Source organism: Rhineura floridana, chromosome 3, assembly GCF_030035675.1.
Source record: "Rhineura floridana isolate rRhiFlo1 chromosome 3, rRhiFlo1.hap2, whole genome shotgun sequence".
Lineage (NCBI taxonomy): Eukaryota > Metazoa > Chordata > Lepidosauria > Squamata > Rhineuridae > Rhineura > Rhineura floridana.
The window spans coordinates 189,923,551-189,949,566 of record NC_084482.1 but is presented as its reverse complement, the minus strand read 5'-3'; the positions used below and the strand labels follow the sequence as shown (position 1 = coordinate 189,949,566).

Here is a 26,016-nt window from a genome sequence, read left to right as displayed (position 1 = left end):
AAGGGTAGTGGGGAGTGGGAGGGAAGAGCAAGGGAAGTGGGAAGGGAAGGGCAAGAGGGAGGGGATAGGGAGGAGGAGGGAAGGGCAGGTTTGAACATTTGATTTACTCCTGTGCAATCATGCTTAGGATAGGTGAACTGGTCTGGGGGAGAAGCAGGCAGGGGAGGAGGAGGGCAGGAAGGGAAGGAGGAGGGCAGGAAGGGAAGGGGGAGGGAGGAAAGGGGAGGGGAGGAGATTGGGTGGGTGGGCACTGGGCAGAGGGAAAGCCCCTTTCCTTTCCAAGAAGAAAACATTGTGAACAGTATCATTGCTTTTCAGCGTTTCCCCCACCTTTTTATTCTACAGCAGGCGCATGTAGTCTCTCACCCAAATTTAAGCCAAAGCTGTTCCTGGCCACATCCACACCAGACCTTTATTTCACTTTAGACAGTCATGGCCTCTCCCAAAGAATCCTGGGAAATGTAGTTAGTGAAGGGTGCTGAGAGTTGCTAGGAGACACTCTGTTCCCCTCACAGAGCTTCAGTCAGAGTGGCTGACTGTTAAACCTATCTGGCCAGTGGGGCTCTGTCAGGGGAATAGGACTCTCCTCCCAACATCCTTCACAAACTACACTTCCCAGGATTCTTTGTGGGAACCCATGGCTGTCTAAAGCAGCCTTTCCCAACCAGTGTGCCTCCAGATGTTGTTGGACCACAACTCCCATCTTTCCTGACCGTTGGCAACGCTGGCTGAGGTTGATGGGAGTTGTGGTCCAACAACATCTGGAGGCACACTGGTTGGGAAAGGCTGGTCTAAAGTGAAATAAAGGTCTGGCCTGGGTGTGGCCCCCTGGTTAGCCAAGCCAAGCAGCTGTGAGTGTGGCTTTTTGAACACTGACAGTTGGTTTTTACTGAGCATGCTCAGGCTTATCATTGACTTTAATATTAAATTTCTTTAATTAAAAATCAGCTAGGCATTTTTTTAACTTTTAAACTGCAGAAGATGAAGGTCAGAGTATGGGGCAAGGTCATTAATAGGAGTACAGGTACTCTGTGAACATGGCTGATTTTTAATTAATTTCAACAAATTAGGAGAACTCTGACAAATAAGTCCAACAGGTTTTTTTTCTCTCTTTTTACACTTTGAATTCTCGATTCTCTTTTACTGTTTTGTGTATTGCCATGGAAATTGACAGGGTTGTTAAGCAAGCATTTCTGAGTTTAGGACAATAAGTTTTGTAAGGCTTTGTTTTGAAATGAGCTTATGGGAAGCATCAGAATAGCATGGGTTTTTTTCAATTTAACGCTGTGGAATGCAAAAAGTAGATGCTGGCTGTAGTATACAGGCACTCTTTTGGCTGTATAATAAATAACTGTTGATGTTCTCTGATTTGAATAGGTAGAGCAAATTGAGAAATGCTGCCTTGAGTTGTTCAGCAAGGACTATTGCTTCAGCCTGATCAACAATGTGAATGGTGAACTCTGCAGCCATTACCCTCGCTTGATAGTCTTCTTAGAATATGAGAGCACTGATCAAGAGAGACACACGTAAGTCATGACTGTCTTGGGGTAAGGGGAGGACTGTGTCTCTTCCAAATGAAATTGAACCACTATGTGGCTTGCAAAGTACGTGATTTGTCTCATTTTTGGGAGATGTGCTACTAGCAAGTCACTTACTGGTCTTTTTGTCTTGCTGACTTGGCTGTAAAATTGGCTGTCCTCACATAAAAGTGAACAGTGTTGGGTGCTGCCATTGTGTTTTTCTTAGGAACAAGAGTCTTCTATACTGTTTGTACACCAGCATTCCCCCCACATCATCTCCACAAGGGATTAGGTTCAGTGAAATCACATGGAGAATTCTGAGATCTCTTTACTACACAGCTTTCAAGAGTAGTAGGTTTTCTTATAATGGGCCAAAGTACCATAATAGGGAGCCGAGTGGCTTGATATTAGACATTTGAGGCCTGAGGCCTGCCACACCACGCAGCAGCATGAAAACAACCTGCTTCAGGCAGCACCATGAGTAAAGGGTGGATAGATGAAGATAGGAATTAATGTCGGACTAGTGCAGCAAGACTTTATAACGTGTTGATCCTATTGGGGTGCGATGGGGGACACCATTTGGGTTTAATTTCAGGCAGCAAAATCACTTGGGCTGGTACTGTGGACACTTTAAAGCCATATGTGACTAATGTACTGCATAGTAGTGACTTCCCTGTAAGGAGCCATGTATATCTTGTATTTACCATGATATGTGGTTTGAATCTTTTTAGAGCTGCTTCATATATTTCTGCATGGGAATTTTGTTATATATGATGTGTTCAATGACATATTTCCTGCTATTTCTTTCTATTCCATAACCTCACACTTATAACCCTGTGCTTGCAATGAGCTAACTGCACTTACTCTGTAAAAACCCACAGAGTGCTCACCGCATCACCAAGAGGCAGGTTGCTGATATTTCCAGTCCTCTGATGGGATGTCAAGAATCAGAGCAACCTGTCCAAGGCAACCCCTTGAGTTTGTAACTGAGTAGGGATTTAAACCCAGCTTTCTACGGCCCATTGCCTAATGATACTCTCTGGGCGTGCCTCCTATGTTTCCTTCCTCTTCCTTTGGGTGTTTGGGCTGAATGTGAGTTGCGTGCTTTTCTTCTCCTTTATCTTTAGTGAGTAAAGTGTTTGCAAACTTTCAAAATTTCATTTTAGACAGTCATATAAAAGTAAAGGAAATTAAAATTGTAACAAATACATAAATAACCTCCAGTAGGTTTTAAGGACAATAAAATAAAAAGAATAAATGAAACATTTTTCAGTAAGGTTCCATACAAACAGCAGCTAGTTAGATTACTCCTAATATACCATATGGTTGCACTGCATCTTGTTCTTTATTGTTACGATACTGTATGAAAAGACTCCCATTTAAGTACAAAATGATTATCCTGTTGGCTTCCCTCTTACATTCTCACTGTATTGGTAAGTTTGACCATATGAGCCCCGCCCCAAATTCTCAAATGCCGTTCATCAGTAGAAGGTGCGTGTTCTTTTTCCATCTAAATCTAATGACTAAGATGGCTGGCATTAATAAATATATTTGCATTTGCAAACTTTATTCATAAATAACACAACTTAGCTGTGCTGCTATTTAATGTGCCCGTCAGCTGCATGGTGTAACCATGTGCTATTATTTGCATGGCTTCTCTGCCTGAGTGGCTTTGATTGCCCTCTCAGTTCCTCTAAGCTGTTTTACTTCATTTTTCTAACTACCTGGAGAACCAAAACAAACTTAGATTTAAGCTGGGCAGTTTGATGTACTGGGGAGATCAAAAGGTAGCATGTGGCTTCTGTCCATGAACATGGAATCTGAGGACTGTGCAAAACTTTTGTTTAAAATCAAACTTAAATTTCAGTACTCTCACTTTTACAGTGAGAGCCTGGAAAAATATGGCAGTTACAAATTTAATGAGTTGGAAAGGAGATCCATTTTGTCCAGGAGTTGGCAACTGGTGGTCCTTGGGCTGAATTGACGCACCATCTGGCCTCTTGAGCTACCAAACCTTTCTCTGTGTTTTTTGAGATTGCGCTGAGGGAGGAGAAATGGAGACTAGAAGAGGACAGATGGATGCTTCAATTTTATTCAAGCTTCCTACTGATACTTCATACATTTGCAAAACCATGATGCATCCTAATTGGTTAATCAAACTACTAAAACGTTACTCCACAGCCCAAGTATTCCTGAGGAGGGTTTACTACTTTCCTGTATTGAGGCTTTCTGTATTACTCCTGCTCCTTCTGTTGTATAACGCACCTCAGCCACCCCAGTAGCTCAAAGGAGCTAACATGATCCCAAACGTCGCTCATTTCAGTCTACTTGTCTTTTTCTCCATTAGAGATGGTTAAGCACACAGAGCGTTTTAATAGTGAAGTGGATTTTCTAGAAGATTTTTGAATGGGGAAATTTGCCTTTGCAAATTTGTGTAGGCTAATTTGCATGGGAAACTTTTCTGATACCCTTGAGCAGTACTAGGGGCCCTCTGGCCCGCATGCCCAGTTGTTCCTGTCTGGCCTTGGGGATTGGAATGCCAAGCCATTTTTGGCAAATTAAGCCCGATGGAGAATACAGCAGGATTATACCTTGTTGATGTGATTTTCAGACATTGGTATTTTGAGACACAGCATTGAGTTGTTGACACATTTCTAATACCTAAGTTGCTATAATCCTGAAGCTGTTACCATGGGGCCATTTTTGTACTTGGTGACTGCTTGTTTATGTGTAATGGAAACATCTGTCCTTGCTGGCTTCTCTTTTTGTTTCTCTCTCTGGTTGTTTTGCAATCTGCTTCACTTTGCACTCAAAATATTGAGGGCTTTTAAGTGAGGGTAGCCTAATGAGGATGGTAGATCACTGGGCTTCACGGCTCCCCGTTCTTGCCTCTCACATGCCTAGAATCATTCTCCCCTTCTCCCACAAATCCCACATTTCCTAGTATATAACACACAACTTTGGAACAAAAGGTTGCTACCAGGATGGTGTGTGACCTAAGCTGGAAGGATTTGTGTAAGATTCTGTACTATGAAGGACTCCAGCCATGCTGCCCCCTACTTTCCTGTAAGAATGAGCAAGCTTTCAGCCTGCCAAGCATTCCTTATGTGGTAGGATGGAAAGATAATGAGTACCAGCTTACAAAGTGAGAGGATGGCAAGAAGTTCTGTGCACACCCCTGTGCATGCACCCATTTTTTTCTGGAGGGTATCTCATTCTGAATCTGCTTAATTGCCACCTTTGAGGTTGGGAAAGGGTTTTTCTTTTGGTTCGTGACTGCCCATGAAATGGGATTTGCCTTCCTGCTGTAGCTTTTGGGGCTTGCTTGACACATTTGACAGTTTGCTCTAAAGTCAGGTTCTGAGAAGCTCCTCCATTGAGATGGTGAGCGTAGTTTGATCTGTGCAGAGAAGTTGGGTGGAGGTCAACCCTGTTTGGGGGTCAAGAATGGTCCTTCCCAATCCCATGACTTTTTTAATACTCAGGTTGAAGTAGGTAGGGCTTGAGTTGAACTCCTGGTGTGCCAGCTTCGAGTCATCTCCTTTGCTCCCCAAATCCAGGAAGGGTGAACTTCCAGGGTTTTTTGAGTGTTGACAAGCTAACAGTTGGCACTTGAAGCCATGAGCTAGCTCCCATCATGCTTGTGATGAATAGTCCTGCCTTTGCTCCTAAGGAACTGTAGCCGTGCCTGCCTTGAACTTGGAGCCATTCAAGATGCATAGAAAGAATTAGAAAATTGATTGTTGCTTCTGGAAAAAAATCATACACCGTCCCTTACAAGTTGACAGGTTTAGTGTCCCACGTAAAAACCACATATATAATTCTGTCCAATTATAGTAAATCACTTAGTGTATTGAAGATGAGGGAACAAATTATGAATATGGGATATGTTTTACAACAAATGAAAATTACAGCTGCTGTTTCTAACTTATCCTTGATTCCAGGTTTTAAAAGAATGTAGTTAGTTTTCAAATATGCCTACTTGTGAATGAAAAAGCTCAGCACTCTCATAATGAATGTGCCTGTTGAATTGCCTATTCTACACAAGTGAATCCTTGTCTCTATGCCAGTGCTTCTTAAGCTGTGGGGTGGGCACTTTTGGGGGCATGAAGTTCCAGAGAGGGTTGGGATTCTGAAGCAGATGATACATTCATTTTCTCCTATCATTCCTTTTGATCCTATCATTGTCCGTGCCTTCAATAAATTGATTGCCTCCCAGGCCGGAAGACTTCTAGAGAAGGCTTTTGCAGTAGGGCTTCCCAAGGACAATGTCAAGCACATTAAAAAAAAAATTCTCCCCAGAATCTCCAAGCCACACACACTTTCCTGTCCCACATATGTTTTATGCTTCCATTTGAACTCAGCAGAATATCTGGAGACATCCCTGTCAGTCTCCTGTTAGCTAGCCAATCAGATGTGCATCATTCATCCAATCCTAATCTAAAAGTATTACTATAGTAAAGAGGTCCCTCCCATATGTGTTTAGGAGGGCTGCCTGGTTTTCAGCCCCAGTTGTGCAGCTTCCTGTCCTTCTGTTATGAGGGCAGTACAGGAGACTACATTGGCTGGGGAAGACTGAGGCCCTTCCAGCGCTACCAGAATCATACATCTGTTCTCGGCATGCTCAGAGCTGTTTCTTTGAAAGCCAGATCTTCCCATAGCTGTCACTATGTTCTGGTAACCAGAGAAGCAACAGGGAATGTTTCCTACTTTGAGGATATGTTTTTGTTTTGTTCAGTATTTGTTTTGTGACCGTGTGTGTGTGAGAGAGAGAGTGCAGCAGTGGACGCAGTGTGACTCTCTTTCTATTATTATTATTATTATTATTATTATTATTATTATTATTTTATTAAAATTTATATCCTGCCCTTCCTCCCTGTAGGAGCCCAGGGCAGCAAACAAAAATACTCTAAAACATCATAAAAACAGACATTAAAATATATTAAGACATCTTATTAAAAGAAAACATCTTTAAAAACTTTTTTTTAAAGCTGTAAAAACATCTTAAAAAGCAATTCCAACACAGACGCAGACTGGGGTAAGGTCTCTACTTATAATAAAGATCTATTATTTTTTTTACTGACTCATTTTGCATTTATTTTTGTGAATTGGATTAAGCATTTCCCTACATTCATTCATTAAAAACTGCAGTGGCTGCTGTGTGGGGCAAGGGAGATTGATCTGAGCCTCATGATGTTCCAGAGTATTTCCAGAAAAGGTGTGTGGATCTGCTTCCAACAAGCACCTCCCCTAGCTTAAATTCAGAATATCTTGAATGCAGAATGGAGTAAAATGCTGCTGCTGTTATTTCTTGCTTGCATTGTTGTGAGTTTGTGAGTGAATTTCTAGAATGAAATGTTTGGGCTCTATGCCTGTCTGGATATCACACTGACTGACTCTACATCCTTCCCTAAACCTGGAAGATATTCTCCCTAATTTCAGACATAAGAGGCTGATTATAATTACTCTGTTGTGATGTACTCTGCACATCAGCAGAAGTTATTACTTCACATTTTCAGGACTGATTCATGCATTACAAATACGTTTCGCTGTACTATGATGTGTCCTGGCTCAAATAAAACAATAATTTTTTGACCATTGGTTGGAATACATTGTTCTTTTAATTTAGAGAAAAAAAGTTTTGGATAATGAAAAGTTAAATTTAAGTTCAAGGTTACAATGCCCTATGCAGCTTGGGACCAGGATACCTGAAAGATAGTCTTACCCCTTATATACCCAGTTGACCACTGCGCTCTGCAGGTGAGGGCCTCCTGCAGATACCATCTTATCAGGAGGCCTGTTCGGCACAACATAGGAAGTGGACTTTTAGTGTAGTGGCACCAACCCATTAGAATTCCCTCCCCTTAAATATTAGACAGTCGCCATCTCCGTTACCTTTTCGGCGCCTACTGAAGACCTTCCTTTTTCAACGAGCCTTTTAAAGTAGAGACCTTATCCCAGTCTGTGTCTGTGCTGGAATTGCTTTTTAAGATGTTTTTATTTTTTTAATGATGTTTTTAAGATGTTTTGTTTTAAGATGTTTTTAAAGATGTTATGTTTTAAAGTATTTTGTTTTTAGGATTTTTAAAGTGCTTTTAGTGCTTTTGTTTGCTGCCCTGGGCCCCTTCTGGGAGGAAGGACAGGATACAAATTTAATGAATTGATTTTTGGTTGGAGGAAAACTGGAAGCAAGTGTTCCTCACATATTAACAGTTTGTGTGTGTTTTTGGCAATGGAGGTGTAGATGTAATCATACATGAATTCAAAAACGTATGTCATGCCTTCTGCAGACTAAGCACATGCTCTGTCACTGAGCTATGGCCCTTTGGCTCTACTGCTGGACTCTCATCGTCCCTGACCATTAGCCATGCTGTCTGAGAGTTGTAGTCTAACAGCATGTAGCCACAGGTTCCCCATCTCTGACCTGTCCCTTGCTTTTGAGTATTCTGCTAACGGTTCCTTTACACCCCCCACCATGTGTTCAGTGAATCACCAGTTGTAGTCCTCTTTGCCTGTCCTTTGAACGGAGTCGGGTGGTGATGGTTATGAGAACCCCCCTTGAAGAGTTCTTGCCCTGCCTTTGACCCCTCTGGCAGGGGCTGTTACTGCAGCAGTGACGTGACCAAGTAAAGTGATTTCTCACCAGACTCTATTACTGGCTGGATGTGTGAACTGTACAGGCTTGAGCCAGCAGTACTTGGTTCTTGCTCATACTTAAGAGTTTTTAAAACTGAAAATGTTGTAGTTCATGTATTTTTCATGAACAGAGGTCCAGGTTGCCACAGCAACTTTTTGGTTTACAGAGGCTTTTAAGAGTGTCTGGGAAGTTTAATGGAGTTGGCAAAAAATCATTCAACAAATTGAAGCCTAATCTAGACAGAGGAGATCTGGGTTTAGATCCCAGTTGCTATTTCTCTGCCTGCCTTGGTATGCCATCCTGGTGGAAGAACAGGATCACCTGTGTGTGCAGCAGGGTCAAAATTTGCTCACAGTTATGACCTAATCTGCATCAGGGACCCAGAATCTGTTCAACTTCTTTCTCATTCTCAAGCCCTTTCAACAAGAAGCCAGTGAAATGTGAGTTGTGCACCCTTTGTGTCTATGGAGTTAACAAAAATGAGTCTTTTGTTGTTGGTGCCTTCCTCCCCTCTCCCCTGGCTGTGGGCTTCAAAGCTAAATTATAGAAGCTGCCAGGCTATTGATTGGATGTATGCCAAGATAAGAATTTTCAGTCACTTGTAGCCTGAGAGCACATCCAGACAACACCTCTCCCTTTCCCTCCCCCCCCCCAATAATCTTAATTGGTACCTGTGGAGATAATGATCTGTTCTTCCTTCCAATAGATTTGAGAGCACTGTCCAAGTCGGCAAGCTGCAAGACCTCATCCACCGTAGTAAAATGGCCAGGTGCAGAGGGCGGTTCGTCTGCCCCGTTATCCTGTACAAGGGAAAGGTAAAGCTGTGTGTGTGTCTTGTAACTTGCTTGGGCTGATTTTCTCCTTGTGTGGATGTATCGTAGCTGTCATTGGATTTGCCAGAGGGGGCCTTCAGACATGACCAGAATGCTCTAAAAAATGGATGCAAGACTCGCTTGGCATCCTTCCTTCACTTTGTGCATACCATGGACTGCGAAAAAGACAAATAATTGGGTGTTAGAACAGATTAAACCAGAACTATCACTAGAAGCTAAAATGATGAAACTGAAGTTATCATACTTTGGACACATGAGAAGACATGATTCACTAGAAAAGACAATAATGCTGGGGAAAACAGGAGTAGAAAAAGAGGAAGGCCAAACAAGAGATGGATTGATTCCATAAAGGGAGCCATAGACATGAACTTACAAGATCAGGGTGGTTCATGACAGATGCTCTTGGAGGTCGCTGATTCATAGGGTCGCCATAAGTCATAATCGACTTGAAGGCACATAACAACAAAATTATCTGAAGGCACCATCAAACGGGCATGCACCTATGCAGACTGTGGCTGAAAATTTGTTTCAGCCCTGCTATGGAAGTTGGAGTTTTCCTAAGAGTGAAATGGGTGAATCTAAGGATCCTACGGAGACCATCCTCATCCTGTTCATTTAGGGTTTGAGGAAAAAAGGTTCAAATAGCATGTTAATGAAATTGATATTAGTTAAAAAGGAATTGCAAATAGTGATGCAAAGTAGAATCATGGGGAAGTGTAGCTTGGCAGGGGGTTGGGAAGTAATTAAGCCTGACCTGTGAGCCTTGCAAACATCTCTCTGGAAGGCATAGAGCTATCCACAAGTGCAAAACCAGCCACTTTTTGATTTGGAATTGGAAAAGGCCTGAAGAGGAGCCAGATCCATTGCTTCTCTGTGCTTTGATGGTCATTCTTTGTTTCTATTTCTCTAGCATATATGTCGATCAGCCACCCTGGCAGGGTGGGGGGAACTTTATGGCCGCACAGGATACAACTACATTTTCTCAGGTAAGGGGGCAGGGGAAGGGAGGTTTGGATTTGGGAATAGTTGTTGTGTGCTAACTCTGTTTATAATGCTAGTTGGAGAAGCATCCTTGAGAATTAGCATAAACAGCAGGCTTGAGCTGTCCTCGTGGATAGCAGCTTAGTTCAAAATGTAAACCAAACTTGTGTCATCTAGAAAGCTAAACCTGGCAAGTTCTGCAAGGAGCAGAATACATTTGATGAAGTATCATACATATGCAAAGTATAGTGTCAGGTAGTGGTAATGGTTTGTGGCCCTGTCTTGCGGGTGCCCGTGTCCTTCACAAGCAGGAGCTTCCTATTTCCGTGTTGGAGTCGGCTTCACAGGGCCTCTTCATTGTGGGTATGGAGCTGTCTTCAGTGCTGAAGCAATTGGTAAAATCCCTGGTCATGCAGGTGATCTGTGACTAGGGTGGCTCCTTTCACATTCTTTGAATCTTCAACCATGACTGTGTAGATACTATGCTTCAGAAATTAAGCAAAATCTCTGTGTCAGGAAAATTGCATTTTGCACAAAAAAAATCTGATTTCTGGCTTTAAAAATTTGCAAAATATGAAAATTAGATAATTGCCCTCTTAGTTATGGGGAGCAGTGCTTGATGGTAAGACTCGCTCCTCTTTCACACTCTCCCTGTCTTTTCTGATTGCTCATATGCCTGCAAGAGGTCTTCACAACATTAAGGTTCAAATCCCCATTCTGCCATGAAGATCACTGAATGACCCTGGGGCAGTCGCTATATCTTAGCCTAGCTTACCTTACAAGGTTGTTTTGAGGGTAAAATGGAAAGGGGCGAACTGTGTACTCTGCCTTGAGCAACTTTGAGGAAAGGTAGGATCTAAACGCAGTAAACATACCTTTACATGTCCTTGGAGCAATTTACTGCATCTGTCCCAGTTCCCCATCAATGACATGAGGTGAGGAACTGAAGCAGTGGCCTTTCCAATAGGGTGGTTAGAGTAGACAAAACCTCTCATAAAGCCAAGGTGAGTCAATTCCCTCGGTAACGTCTCTCTAGCTTGTGGGGAGGCGAGTACGTCACTTCTTTGGGGGCAGGCTTGATCAGTTGATAGGACTCATTCATAATCACAGACAGCATCTTACAGTACCGAACACATGGGAAGTCCAGAACCGTACTATGCAGGAGATGTGTTGAGGTTCTTTCCCTTGCTGACTAAAGTGCCTGGAGTTAGCAATTGCACTGTTTCTAGCACAGGCTGTGACTACTAAACAGCTGATGGTGGCTTCTCTGCAGGGGGCTCAGACGATGCCTGGGCAGACACAGAGGAACTGTCGGAAGAGGACTCTGCTTTCAGGTCTGTTTCACCCACCCACAAATATGTCAGACATAGTTTTAAACTTCTTTTTCTGAGTGGATCTGGTCTATGTTGGCTTGGCAGGGAGAAAGGTAAGGCGGACCCTTTCTGCCACCATGGAATTACAGTAAAAAAAAAAAATTGCACTTCCATGATTTTACCTGTCCTGTTTCAGGATCCTGAGGCAGGGAAGTGTTTGGCTGTGGTATGGGTGAAGTAGTGGCCGATATCCTGTGGGTGACAGGCCCATCCAAGATTATTATTTTGGTGGGGCTGGGAAAGGAAAACTTGGGCTCCAAGAGCACGAGTTGGGTGACTGTGGCAGAAGTCAGGGGAAGTAAGGCTCATATGGACTGAGAGGGAGTCCTTTGTACTTGCTGCGAATATTTTGTCTTGTGTATTTTTTGAATTCCGCAAATGTATAACCTGCTGTTCTCTATGAAGACACTCAAAGTGGTTCACAACAGAATTAAAAACTGAAACAGCTCATCAAAAGCAATCCTAAAACAGGACTAAAATCTCAGCATAAAAATACCAACTACTTTTTTAAAGAAATTTCAATAAGATCAAAAGCAGAGTTCAAAACACAGTTTAAAGCAGGACTTAAAAACCCCATCAGCAGAATAAGCCCCAAGGTCAGGGCATAGTTTGTAGCTTTAAGATGATTCCTTCTGGTAATTTTTGGACAGTTTGAAATTCTCCCTCAAGGGCTTATTTATTTGCTACTCACAAAGTAGCGTAGAACATGCGTGCCTTCAAGACATGATTGTTTAGCTGGTCTGGCTTGGCTTCTCCTCCAAATTTATTCTGGAGACCCTAACTTTAGGAAGTTGTTGGAGAGCTCTTTGGGGTTCTCAGCAGCCCTACAAAACTGTCTCCAAGGCAAGGGGTGAGGTCACAACACCTAAATCAGTTTACGTATTCAGAGTAGATGCTCTTGTCTACATGTTCTTCTCCTCTGCTCTTTGGAGGTTCTTGGTAACTCATTTTTCTGGAGAGGTTTTTCAGATGCTTTTAATACAGAGCTGGGGCAGCATCCATTGGGGAAGCTCTCCTGTGCAGGCCTTGTTGAAATCAACGGGGTTTGCACAGAGCTGCTTGCCTCATCATGTCCTTGGTCTTGGCCATTGTAGAGCATTAGGACTACTGCATGGGTTTTTTTTTTCATTGGGATGTATCTTGCACCTTGATTCTGCTTAGCTGAGCCCTTCACATTTCCTTCTTGGGGAAAGTCTCATTTTCTTGTCCTGCATTTCAGAAATGCAGACTCGCAGCTGTTTGACAAGGTCCGAGGTCATGACATCAAGCTCTTGCGGTATCTGTCGGTTGCCTACATCTGTGACTTGATGGTGGAGAACAAGAAAGTGAAGTTTGGCCTGAAGTACGTATGGATGGCATTTGTGAGTTTTGGGTTCCAGTTGACTGCAGGCAAGTTTTGAGTAGCATTCCATCTAAAGAATGCTGCTGAGAGCAGGTGTAGCACAGCAGTTGGATTTAGATCAGGTACACTCCATGAGGTTCAAATCCCCACCATCTCATAAAGCTTACTGGGTAATCGTGAGTAGGTCACTGTTGCTTGGCCTCACTTACCTTCATGGGGCATTGTGAGGGTAAAAGGCAGGAAGAGACTATGTGTGATGCCTTGAGCTCTGTAGAACAGGGATGGGGAATCTGTGGCCCTCCACTTGTTGCTGAACTACAGCTCCCATCAACCCTGGTCATTGCCCATGCTTACTGGTGCGTATGGGTACTGTAGTTCAGCAACATCTGGAGGACCAAAGGCTCCCTGCATCTGATGTAGGGTGGAATAAAGATATAATGAAATTGAAAAAGTTTGTTTGAAAAAAGAAAGCCCAGTTATTGCTACTATGTGGATATGGTAAGCAGGTTTCTTTTTTAGCAGCCATTCCTAGGGTCATTATTCCTCTTTGCACTTCTTGTCTCCAGCCCTTTTACAAAGAGCCCCCCCAAAGGATGGAATGGGTTTGTTTTTCTCCAGCATAGCACACCCTGAACTCTGGCTACACAAAACTTAAGAGTCATTCTGCATATTACACAGAATGAGGTGACAAAATTCTAGATTGTACCACTTGAAAATGTAAAGGAGGGGGGAAGTCATATTTTTGAATGGTTCCTCACATTGCAATGCACCATGGGTGTAGTAGTAGGAGAAGCGACACTAAGCCTTGTCTTGTGGGCTGGCTCACTCTGTGCAGGGAGGATGTCTTATACAACTGAGGGAGCATTCAGAAATGCAAACCCCATCCTCATGCAGTGCAATGTATTGTTTGGCTCCAAGTCTGTGCCATGCACCTCTATGGAAATCCAAGAGAGTGAACAAAGGGGTCCGGTAGAGACCATTTGGGTAAAAATAAATGGAGAAACAAATAAAACCGACATGGTAGTAGGTGTCTACTACAGACCCCCTGGCCAAGAAGAGGTGGTAGACAAGGCCTTTCTCAAACAAATATCTGAAATCTCAAGGAGGCAAGAAGTAGTAGTGATGGGGGACTTCAACTACCCGGATATCTGCTGGGAGACAAACTCTGAGAAGCACAAAGCCTCCAATAAATTCCTGATGGGCCTTGCTGATAATTTCCTCTTTCAAAAAGTAGAAGAAGGAGCAAGGGGATCGGCAATCCTGGACCTGATCTTAACTAACACGGACGAATTGGTCACAGGAATTAAAGCGGTCGGTACCTTGGGGGAAAGTGACCAGGTAATGCTGGAATTTGTGATTCTGGGGAAAGCCAAAGAAGAATATAGTCAAACATGGACCTTGGATTTCAGGAAAGCCGATTTTAGCAAGGTCAGGGAAATGATGGGTAGGATCCCGTGGCTAGATAGACTAAAGAAAAAAGGAGCCCAAGAAGCGTGGGAGTTCATGAAGAACGTATTACTCACCATCTACCTGTGTGAGTTTCTGCAAGACCTGCTCCCTGCATTTCTGGCTAATTTCCACCTGGCCTGGAAGGGTGGGGCCCTGTCTCTCTCCAGCTACAAAAGCAGCAACTGCTGAAGGGGCCAGAGACCATCTACCTGTGTGAGTTTCTGCAAGACCTGCTCCCTGCATTTCTGGCTAATTTCCACCTGGCCTGGAAGAGTGGGGCCCTGTCTCTCTCCAGCTACAAAAGCAGCAACTGCTGAAGGGGCCAGAGACCATCTACCTGTGTGAGTTTCCGCAAGACCTGCTCCCTGCATTTCTGGCCAATTTCCACCTGGCCTGGAAGAGTGGGGCCCTGTCTCTCTCCAGCTACAAAAGCAGCAACTGCTGAAGGGGCCAGAGACCATCTACCTGTGTGAGTTTCTGCAAGACCTGCTCCCTGCATTTCTGGCTAATTTCCACCTGGCCTGGAAGAGTGGGGCCCTGTCTCTCTCCAGCTACAAAAGCAGCAACTGCTGAAGGGGCCAGAGACCATCTACCTGTGTGAGTTTCCGCAAGACCTGCTCCCTGCATTTCTGGCCAATTTCCACCTGGCCTGGAAGAGTGGGGCCCTGTCTCTCTCCAGCTACAAAAGCAGCAACTGCTGAAGGGGCCAGAGACCATCTACCTGTGTGAGTTTCTGCAAGACCTGCTCCCTGCATTTCTGGCTAATTTCCACCTGGCCTGGAAGGGTGGGGCCCTGTCTCTCTCCAGCTACAAAAACAGCAACAGCTGAAGGGGCCAGAGACCATCTACCTGTGTGAGTTTCTGCAAGACCTGCTCCCTGCATTTCTGGCTAATTTCCACCTGGCCTGGAAGAGTGGGGCCCTGTCTCTCTCCAGCTACAAAAGCAGCAACTGCTGAAGGGGCCAGAGACCATCTACCTGTGTGAGTTTCTGCAAGACCTGCTCCCTGCATTTCTGGCTAATTTCCACCTGGCCTGGAAGGGTGGGGCCCTGTCTCTCTCCAGCTACAAAAGCAGCAACTGCTGAAGGGGCCAGAGACCATCTACCTGTGTGAGTTTCTGCAAGACCTGCTCCCTGCATTTCTGGCTAATTTCCACCTGGCCTGGAAGGGTGGGGCCCTGTCTCTCTCCAGCTACAAAAACAGCAACTGCTGAAGGGGCCAGAGACCGTGTGTGTGTGTGTACGTGCGCGTGAACCTGCTGCTCAGGATGTCTATAGACTACTGGGGTTAGTTGTTTTTTAGTTGTTTTTGGGGTCAAGATTTAATTTTGGAGATTCATTTTTGCTGTTATTTGGACTACAGCATATTTTTGTTAGACACTGTTGTGAAGTGTGTGGGGATTGCTTAATTGTATATTTATTGAGATGTTTTCATTAGTTTGTTGTTTATTATTATTGTTTGGCTACTTATATACTGTGTATATTTATATTTCTTTGTTGTATTATTTCTCTGTTGTACACCGCCCAGAGAGCTATGCTAGTCGGGCGGTATAGAAATTTAACGAACCAACAAACCAACACCCCCCACCCAACACCCCCCACCCAACACCCCCCACCCAACACCCCCCACCCACCAACCCACCAACCAACAATTCCAAAGAGAAAGAACAATGGAAGAAGCCAATGTGGCTACACGGAAGACTGGTGGAGGAGGTAAAAGTAAAAAAGAGCATGTATAAAGAACGGAAGGAAGGACGCATCACCAAGGAAGAGTACTGACTAGCGGCTCGGGCTTGCAGGAATAGCGTAAGGAAAGCTAAAACCCAGAATGAGCTGAGGCTGGCGAGGGAAGCGAGGAACAACAAAAAGGGGTTTTTCAGATATGTTTGAAGCAAGAGAAAGACCAAGGAAATGGTGGGACTGCTGCTCAATGAGGATGGCAAAATGTTGACAGATAACAAGGAAAAGGCAGAACTGCTCAACACCTATTTTGCCTCCGTTTTCTCCCGAAAAGGGAACAGTGTGCAACCTTGCATCGGTAGCAATCTCAGTAAGTGGTTGGGACTGCAGTTCGAGATAGATAAGGAGATAGTCAGGAAATACCTAGTTAACCTACATGAGTTCAAATCTCCAGGGCCTGATGAACTGCATCCCAGAGTATTGAAGGAACTTGCGGATGTACTCTCGGAACCTCTTCCCATCATCTTTGAGAAATCCTGGAGAACGGGAGAGGTGCTGGAGGATGGGAGACGGGCAAACGTCGTCCCGCTCTTTAAAAAGGGTAAAAAAGAAGATCCGGGGAATTACAGGCCGGTCAGTCTGACTTCAATACCAGGAAAGATATTAGAACGGATAATAAAAGAGTCCATTGGCAACTATCTAGATGACAATGCTGTGATTAGTAGGAGCCAGCATGGGTTTGTCAAGAAAAAATCCTGTCAACTAATCTCATCTCTTTTTTTGATCGGGTCACTAGCTTAGTAGATGGTGGAAATGCTGTAGATGTCATCTATCTAGATTTCAGCAAAGCGTTTGACAAAGTCCCCCACGACCTTTTGATTAGCAAACTGGTCAAATGCGGACTACATGGAAATACTGTCAGGTGGATTCACAACTGGTTGGAAAACCGTACTCAAAGAGTGGTCGTCAGTGGCTCTGCTTCGGACTGGAAGGAGGTTTCGAGTGGAGTGCCACAGGGTTCTGTCCTGGGGCCGATACTCTTCAACATATCAGTGACTTAGATGATGGGGTGGAGGGAAGCCTTATGAAGTTTGCGGATGATACGAAACTGGGAGGGATAGCTAACACAATGGAAGACAGGAATAAAATCCAAAGGGACCTGGATAGACTAGAAAATTGGGCTGAAATTAATAAAATGAAATTCAATAAAGACAAATGCAAGATTCTGCATTTAGGCCACAAAAACAAAATGCATGGGTACAGGATGGGAAATACCTGGCTTAGCAGTAGTGCATGTGAGAAGGACCTTGGAATTGTAGTAGATCGCAAGTTGAACATGACCCAGCAGTGTGATGCTGCAGCAAAAAAGGCAAACGCGGTTTTGGGCTGCATAAACAGAGCTATAGTTTCCAGGTCGAGGGAAGTAATAGTCCCACTATATTCTGCATTAGTCAGGCCTCATCTGGAATACTGCGTTCAGTTCTGGGCACGTCATTTTAAGAAAGATATAGAAAAGTTGGAGCGGGTTCAGAAGAGGGCGACGAGGATGATAGCTGGTATGGAGAACAAGTCTTATGAGGAAAGGTTGAAGGAACTTGGCATGTTCAGTCTGGTGAAGAGAAGGCTGAGGGGTGACATGATTGCACTCTTTTAAGTACCTGAAGGGCTGTCACATAGAGGAGGGTACAGATTTGTTCTCTGCTGCCCCAGAGGGTAGGACTAGGTCTAATGGTTTTAAGTTGCAGGAGCGTAGATTCAGATTGGACATTAGAAGGAACTTCTTGACAGTAAGGGCAGTTCGGCAATGGAACCGACTGCCTAGGGAGGTGGTGGGATCCCCTTCGCTGGATGTCTTCAAGCAGAGGCTGGACAGCTATCTGCGGGAGATGCTCTAGCTGTGGATTTCCTGCTGTGAGCAGGGGGTTGGACTCGATGGCCTACAAGGCCCCTTCCAACTCTATGATTCTATGATTGTTGTCTAATTAGGCAGTATTTTAAGGGAGCTCCTCTGGGTATTGACAGGGTCCCTTCCAACAGGTAACCATGAGCTTCAAAGCTCAACTCCATAAATGAAACTGGATTATGGTATTATATATTCAGCACAATACCATTTCTAACTCCCCACCCCATTCATAATTTTTTTTTTAAAAAGCAAACTTCATTGAACAGTAGGAATGAAGGGTAAACCAGCCAGGTACTGCTTACGATCGTAAACAAGAGTGCCTACTTGGGATCATTAAGCACAAAGACTAGCTTACACCTTTATTGTTAAGAGATCCTGAATGTGTAGTCAAGCTCTGTAAACCTAAAACACACTGATAGACTACAAGGATTCTAGTTGGGGGCAACGGGAAACAGGGACAACCTTGTGAGGTTGGCCATAGTTGCCACACCGTGCTAAATGGCTTCACGCCCATGTAGTGTGTGTTTCTCTGCCTTCCTTCCTTAGCGTGACATCTTCCGAGAAGGTGGATAAAGCACAGCGCTATGCCGACTTCACCCTCCTCTCTATCCCATACCCAGGTAGGAAGGGAATGTCCTCAGGGACAAGTAGCAACCCACAGCTGGATATGTCTAGTGCATCCTTCTTCAACCTGGTGCCCTCCAGATGTTTTGGAGTACAATTCCTAGCAACCGCAGCCAACACAGCCGTGGGAGTTGTAGTCCAAAACATCTGGTGTGTGCCAGCTTACGGGGAGGGGAGAGCTGGTCTAGTGGGAAGAGGGCATAATAGTTATGACTGGCTTCTGCAAAAAATAAGAGCTCAGTGAGCACCCCACCCCCATACCCAAAGAGTTAAAGTCTTAAAGGGTGCTGAGTAAAATCATTTCTTTTATTTGCAAACATGCGCCTATGTTTATTGCACTCGGTGTATTTCAAGAATAGCATTGCTCTTCATTAGGGGCAGTAGTCACTCCTTATCTCCTGACTGAGGAGTTCCTTTGTATTTCAGGTGAGCACTCTGAAAATACAAGACTCCTCTGTGCGGAAGCCAAGTGTCTACTGCCTCTGATCATAGCTTTTAGACCGAGATATGTGTTGCGCTCTCTCCCTCTCCCCCCCCCCACCTCCCATGGGAGCATAGCTATCAAAAGTGGATACGGTGCAAATCAGTGTTGCATGCTGGGATAATGTATGACTGCAGAAGGATATGCCCTTGGATTTGGCCTCACTGCTCACTTGCCATGCTGGAACTTAGTCTCTCCTCCCTCCTATTTCCAAGGCCGGCCTTTCTGTTGTGCAGCTCGGCCAAAGGAGCAAGGCACAGCGTGGAAAGCAGATGCTAACCTGGAAAGTCCATAAACTCTGGAAACATTATGGGATGTTCCTAGAGAAGCGTTACATGGGGAAATAAGGACATATGTAGGTGTGCCACATGTTCTAATGGATGGGAAGCCCATAGTGGGAATGTTCCATTTAAGGTTGCATCAAGCCATGGGTGAATTTGCACCTCCAGAACGTGATTTTGAAATGGTTAAGCCTTTTTTTTTTTTAGTTTTTGAAGACTGCTCAAACCAATCTAGAAAGTGCCCATGTGTGTATATGAGAGAATCCATTTTGAATTCAGATGGCATGACACCCTGAACACATTTGCCCCAAACCTTCTTTTCCCATTTCAGCATATCCATCATTATGGATCTGGGCACCTGTGCTTCATATCCTAGCTTAAATGAATGAGAGAAACCACACTGTCATTCAGAGAGAAACTATTTTAAAAATTGGCCACTGTGTTGCAACACCAAAAATGCAGTAGAGGCATTTTCATATGGTTGTATATGAATCACTTGTGAGCATGAATGTTGCTTGCAGGCACAAATGTTTCTGTTGTTGAATAAAACAGTCTGGGAGCAAATGCTTTAAAGCACAGGTTAAGGAATGAAAGTGTCCCAAATTGTTGCTAGAGGGTGCTGTTGCTGCAAACCAGGCTGACTGCTTCTCTGACTCCTTGTGACTGCCCAGCTCCAGTCCTAATGTGCTCCTTGTTCTGGGGACTGTGATTCCGGAGGAGAGACCCAGAGTTTCTTCCTGTGCCTCAAAAGTGGGTGGATAGGATGTCAGCCCTGCATAATATTGGCCTCATTCATTCATTGATTCCCTCTCCCCCCCCCTTTTCTCTTCATGCAGGCTGTGAATTTTTCAGGGAGTACAAAGAGCGGGATTACATGGCGGAAGGGCTCGTTTTTAACTGGAAGCAGGTATGGGGCAGGCAGTGGAGCAGAGTTGCTGTAAATCTGTTCAAGTTAGAACCCTTCTGTGTTAAGTTCTCGTAAAATATATTTTTTTTTAAAAAAATTGCAGGGCTCTTGGTTTTTGCCCAAGGGCCAAGCCTCTTGTGAATGGACTCTGGGAGCAAATGAGTTTGCTGTAAGCATTTGCAAGTGGGGCCCTGCAGTGTGGGATGTCTCTCTTCAGGGTTCCATCTTTTATATTCCATTTTCTCTTTCCCTTGTGCACCACCCCCCAGTTACATCAGTATTCTGTGACCATTGAGCATGCTCAGTTGCTAGGTTGCTTTGAAGACCATTTTTCCATTTGGGTATTTCGGGGGGGGGGATTCAGTGTGAACCATGAAGGGACCTGTCCAGACAGTGAGATGGTTCCTTCTGTAATTCATGTACATTTATGTTTCTGTGTTCTCCTGTTCCAGCCATTTCCTTCTGTTCCCATCTCCCTTCTAGTTGTCAGATGTTTTTCCCCTCCCAGTTACTAAGCTGAGTTATTAAGGGGTTGTTTTGGGCGTTTCTCCCCATTTGTTTTTCCCCTGAAGATTTTGTACCTTGGGGTTAACCCTGAGGTTGCCAATACTTGTCTCTTGTGCATCAATGATGTGATTTTGGCTACACAAACATGGGAAGACTCAAATCTGTATTAGTGTATAGATTGGCCCATAGCAGTTAAAATAATTCATTTCACTTGTCAGGCGCCTTTGCACATCACGGAATGTGTGGTGGGAGGTGGGGAAAGCTTTCAGGTCAGAAAGAAGTGTTTCCAGACACTTCTAGAAAGTCAGCGGTGTCTACTTAGTTTTCTGCCTGCCTTGGCAGCACCAGCACTGCCTGCCTCACCTTCACACTTGCAGCCACAAGAGGGCCGAGAATCTGACGCATTCCCCGGCTTTGCTTCTCTCCTTTTTTTCTTGGACAACTCGCTCTCAGAAATCCTTTGGAAGAGCATACAGCCGAGAGGCTTGTTCCTCCCATAGAAGAGAACACAGCAGTGACATAGTTCACAACTGGGAGGCATAATGCAGGCAAAAATACTGTGCCATTCAAAGCTGGCAGGTATGCAATACCATACTCCACAGCGTCTTCCTCTACACTTGTGAACCACTATAAATCAGGTTTCGCAGATTGGGAGGAAGGTTTTGAAAGCCATTTGATTGTGGAGAAACAGGGTCATTGGCCATGTGGCCACTTTTATTTTTTCCAAATGGGCCCGGAAGCTGTAAGGGTATTTTTGCTTCATAGACTGCTCTTTTTTTAGAATTGTATTGCTGAGACGGACCTTGGAAGCCATCTAGTCCAAACCCCAGCTCAATGCAGGGCCTGCAATGCAGGATGCAACAGCAGCACCTCTGACAGATGGCCATCTAACATCATCATCGGTTTATTTCTATACTGCTTTGTGGCCAAGGCCCCCAAAGCAGTGAACAGATTAATACAAAAGAAAATACAATAAAGCTACAGTTAAGCACAAATAGAAGATTACAGTACAGTAAATCAATACAAAGATAAAATAGCAAAAGCTCAGGCACGCCATGAATCACACAATACTTTCATGACTTGCGTTTGGGCTCTCGCCATAACTCAACTGCCATCTATAAAACAATTGCCCACTCACTAGGCTTCTCCTGCTTAAATATCTCTATTTAAGGAGAACCAACCATTTCCTGAGGCAGCCTGTCCCACAGCTGTTCTTACCAGTAGGAAACTTCTCCTAAATGCTTAGCTGAAAGACTTGGATCTCCTATGGCTAGAACCCAAAGCTGAGGTTTAGACAAGAGGAATGTAAAAGTAAAATCCACAATCCTGTTTCTAGTGTAGGATTTCTAGTACATCCTTTGTCATATCGTCCTGCTGTTGATGGACTTTGTGCCTGTTTCTTTACAGGATTATGTAGATGCTCCTCTCAGCATCCCACCCTCTCTCACCCAGCCATTGAACATTGACTGGAGTGAGTATCAGGTAAGATGGGCAAATGGCATTTGCACTAGCAAAAATTTCCCACCTGGTTTCTGGTGGGGGGAGGGAAATGGTGTATAACAGCTTACACCACAAATGAAGATGCTTTGTATACTACTATTTTATTTTTGTGTTGAATTTCTCCTAGTTACTTTAATCTATTTAATTAGGTTAGCTTATTCATATTCTATACATTGTTGCATGGCTTTATTTATTTTTGTGTCTATTGATATTATTATTTCTAATTGTTTCTAATATGTTCCTTAATTGTTGCTGTTCACTTAATACGTTGTGAGCCAGTTTGGGCACAATTCTCTGGGAAAGTGGCATACAAATGAACAGATGATGATGCTTGAGTAACTCTTCTGTATTAGTTTCTGGTTTGATCCATGGATTCCTGGGGGGCGGAAAAAAAATCTGAAGGCTTCAGCCTTCTGTTTAGATTAAAAGCATATAAAAGCTAGTCTAGTTTGTCCAGGCTAGAGTACAGGGCACCTTACATGGTATTGATTTTTGGTCTGGCACATGGACTAATTTGTGAGATGCTTTACAGTCTGTATCTGATTTGGTGGTGTTTTTCTGACAGCCTCATGGAGTGTACCATCAGTATTGCCCCATCTTATCTGCTCTTTCTCTGTGGAGCTGAAAGTGGTTTAAGTTTTGGTCCACCAAGGTAGCTAACCTTGCTTGTCCTCAGCTGTAGAACTTCATTCTGTTCTTTCCAGCCATTTTCAGAGCCAATTGAAAGGCTATTTTATTAAGGCTAAAATAGTGATGGGTGGTATTCAACTAAGTTCTTGCATTAGTGCAAGGATTAGTCCTAGGGGAATGGGATTTCCCCCTCTCCTCCCCCAACACATACCCCATGCCATCCCCAAATCTGCTGCAGAGGTTTTGGGGGAAGCCCAGAACAGATTTAGGACTGCACTGGGGAAGGAAAGGAAGAGAATGTTCTGTTGTACAAGGAGAAATCCTTGCACTGACTGAACATTAGCTGTAGTGCTATGTTTAATATAACTTTATGAATCCACTTAAGAGGAGTCCCGCTGGATTGAATGGAGGCTACTTCTAGTCTAGCATTGTGTTTCCAATAGTGGCCAGCCAGAAAACTAGGCATGGAGGGAACAGCTCTCCTCATAGTATGTCCCCAGCATCTGGCTTTCAGAGGTATGCAGGGACATTCTTCCAAATTCAGATGGACACATAATTTAATCAATTTAATCAACCTGCTTTTCTGATCAGCAGTTTATATCCAAAGTGTCTTTTGCAGTACTTTTTAAAAATGTATGAATAACATGTATTTATTTAGTATTTATGATTAGTAGTAGTATTTATTAGCTGTAGTATTAAAAGAATCTATATACCTCCTTTCATTACAAGGAAATACCAAGACAGTTCACAAACATATAAAAGCCAACAGCAAAATAACAGGTGTAAAACTGATTATAAATTAGATGTATCAAATGCAAATGTACAAATAACATCATTAAAAAGTTTAAATGAATCAAAACATGAATTAACATCTCTATAATTACAAAATACTATAAAATATACTCACAGTGGAATGAAATGTTATCCAAAAGCAGCAAACAATTAAAAGCCTGCATAAATAAGTAGTCTTTCTGTTTTCTTGTCTAGTTTGAGCTTCAGCCATTCTGTATACAGAATCAATGTTTAGGTCAGAGAGAGAATGGCACTTCAGAACCTTTATAAAGTCTGGCCTGAAATTTGGGTGTGTGTGAAAAGGGCATCCTAAAGATGTGGTGTGAATTTGGGTCCCTGGGCCCAAGTGCCCTACTTCCTAATATCTGGACTACATTGGGAAGATGTCTTCTTGAATATTCCTGGGATAGTGGTTTTGTTGTTATGTGCCTTCAAGTCGATCATGACTTACGGCGACCCTATGAATCAGCAACCTCCAATAGCATCTGTCATGAACCACCTTGCACAGATCTTGTAAGTTCAGGTCTGTGGCTTCCTTTATGGAATCAATCCATCTCTTGTTTGGCCTTCCTCTTTTTCTACTCCCTGCTGTTTTTCCCAGCATTATTGTCTTTTCTAGTGAATCATGTCTTCTCATTATGTGTCCAAAGTATGATAACCTCAGTTTCATCATTTTAGCTTCTAGTGATAGTTCTGGTTTAATTTGTTCTAACACCCAATCATTTGTCTTTTTTGCAGTCCATGTTATCTGCCAAGCTCTCCTCCCAACATCACATTTCAAATGAGTTGATTTTTCTCTTATATGCTTTTTTTCACTGTCCAACTTTCACATCCATACATAGAGATCAGGAATACCGTGGTCTGAATGATCCTGACTTCAGTGCTCAGTGATACATCTTTGCATTTGAGGATCTTTTCTAGTTCTCTCATAGGTGGCCTCCCCAGTCCTTGCCTTTTTCTGATTGCTTGACTATTGCCTCCATTTTGGTTAATGACTGTGCTGAGATATTGATAATCCTTGACAAGTTCAATGTCCTCATTGTCAACTGTAAAGTTACATAAATCTTCTGTTGTCATTACTTTAGTCTTCTTGACGTTCAGCTGTAGTCCTGCTTTTGTGCTTTCCTCTTGAACATTCATCAGCATTCCTTTCAAATCATTACTGGTTTCTGCCAGTAGTATGGTATCGTCTGCATATCTTAAATTATTGATATTTCTCCCTCCAATTTTCACACCTCCTTTATCTTGGTCCAGTTTGGTGAATTACAGGGCAATAAATCATTGCGATTCCTTCCTGTACTGCCTTCTGGGAAACAGGCCTTGAAAACTTCTCTCTGAGGGTTCTGCTTCTCTCCCTAATATATTCACTCACTCACTCTCTAATCTGTCCTGAATCTGGCTAAAATACAAAGGCTTTTCATGCTCCACTTACGACCTCGTTCCTTTCATCAACTATCTTGCCCTGGGCTCCTACTGGGAGGAAGCGCGGGATATAAATCTAATTCTCTTACTCTGCATTTCTTTCCATAGCTTTTCTGCTTCATTCTAAAATGACATATTCCTGACCACTACCCTTCTCTGCCACCTCCTCTTAACATGCACATCCTTTAAGGCTTGAAGCAATGGATGGTATCCAGAGCTAGTCCTACTCAGAGTAGACCCATTGAAGTTAATAGACACTACTAATTTAGATCCATTAATCTCATTGGGTCTATTCTGAGTAGATCTTAGTTGAATACAACCCAACATCTCTTTTTTTCTGTTCTAGCCCTTTCTTTTTAATCTGGCTTTCTCTCTTGGACTTCTCAAGATTAGCATGTGTCCTTGGATGGCACAGCTTAACTGGGTGTGAGTGCCTTCTTGACATGCCATTTCCCAGAACAAAGACAGTCTGCATCTTCTTGAAGGGGGAAGAAGGAAGGGCTAGAAGCAAAAACTGACTAGGTGGATTGTGTCCCTTGATCATAGGTGACGTTTTTAAAAACAATGCATGCTATTACATTCAATGTAAGCAGCGTAGTGTCTCTCTGTAATACTGAAAATTTACTGACAACAAAGCAATGGCTGTAGCTTTATGTTGGTGCCCTGCAATTTCACCTCGATTTTGCCAAGCGTAGCTTGCTGTTAATTGCATTTTTGAGCGCATCCTTGCCAGCAAGAGCTTCACAGTGGAATGTCAATAATTTTCTTTTGATTTCTCAGCAGCCACTAGCACTTGGTGGGGGAGGGAAGGTAACCCACCTGGGCCTGTGACATGTGTGACCTTGAATCCCATCCATGCTGTCTGGAGGTTTAAATTTAGCATGAAATATCTTGATTTCTATCTACATGGATTTGTTTAGAGCTGAATCATGGAGAAGATGAGATGGGATTTGTGGCAAATTGATGGCCAATACTACACCCAGCATCAGAACATGGCACCCTTGGATAGATTCTGGGGGCCCAGGTCCCAGGAAAGGAGCTGTCATGGGCCCCCTTTTTTCTGGTGCTGTGATAGGTGCTGGGCAGTGTTCCCATAATATCCTTAAAATAGTATGGCTCTGGGGCATGGTGGGGAACTTAAGTAACAGAAGCTAC

General features: G+C 43.6%; 1 protein-coding gene across 4 annotated transcripts in view; it reads left to right on the top strand.

Moving 5' to 3' along the window:
- MTMR14 (myotubularin related protein 14) overlaps nucleotides 1–26,016 on the top strand; it is an 89,530-nt gene that overhangs the window by 5,419 nt on the left and 58,095 nt on the right. For all 4 annotated transcript variants that reach the window (XM_061618904.1, XM_061618905.1, XM_061618902.1 and 1 more), the window contains exons 2-9: nucleotides 1,378–1,526; nucleotides 8,864–8,972; nucleotides 9,901–9,976; nucleotides 11,245–11,305; nucleotides 12,564–12,686; nucleotides 18,264–18,337; nucleotides 19,940–20,010; nucleotides 21,925–21,999. In XM_061618904.1, coding sequence (XP_061474888.1) covers nucleotides 1,378–1,526; nucleotides 8,864–8,972; nucleotides 9,901–9,976; nucleotides 11,245–11,305; nucleotides 12,564–12,686; nucleotides 18,264–18,337; nucleotides 19,940–20,010; nucleotides 21,925–21,999 — 738 coding nt within the window. The remainder of the gene's footprint in view (nucleotides 1–1,377; nucleotides 1,527–8,863; nucleotides 8,973–9,900; nucleotides 9,977–11,244; nucleotides 11,306–12,563; nucleotides 12,687–18,263; nucleotides 18,338–19,939; nucleotides 20,011–21,924; nucleotides 22,000–26,016) is intronic.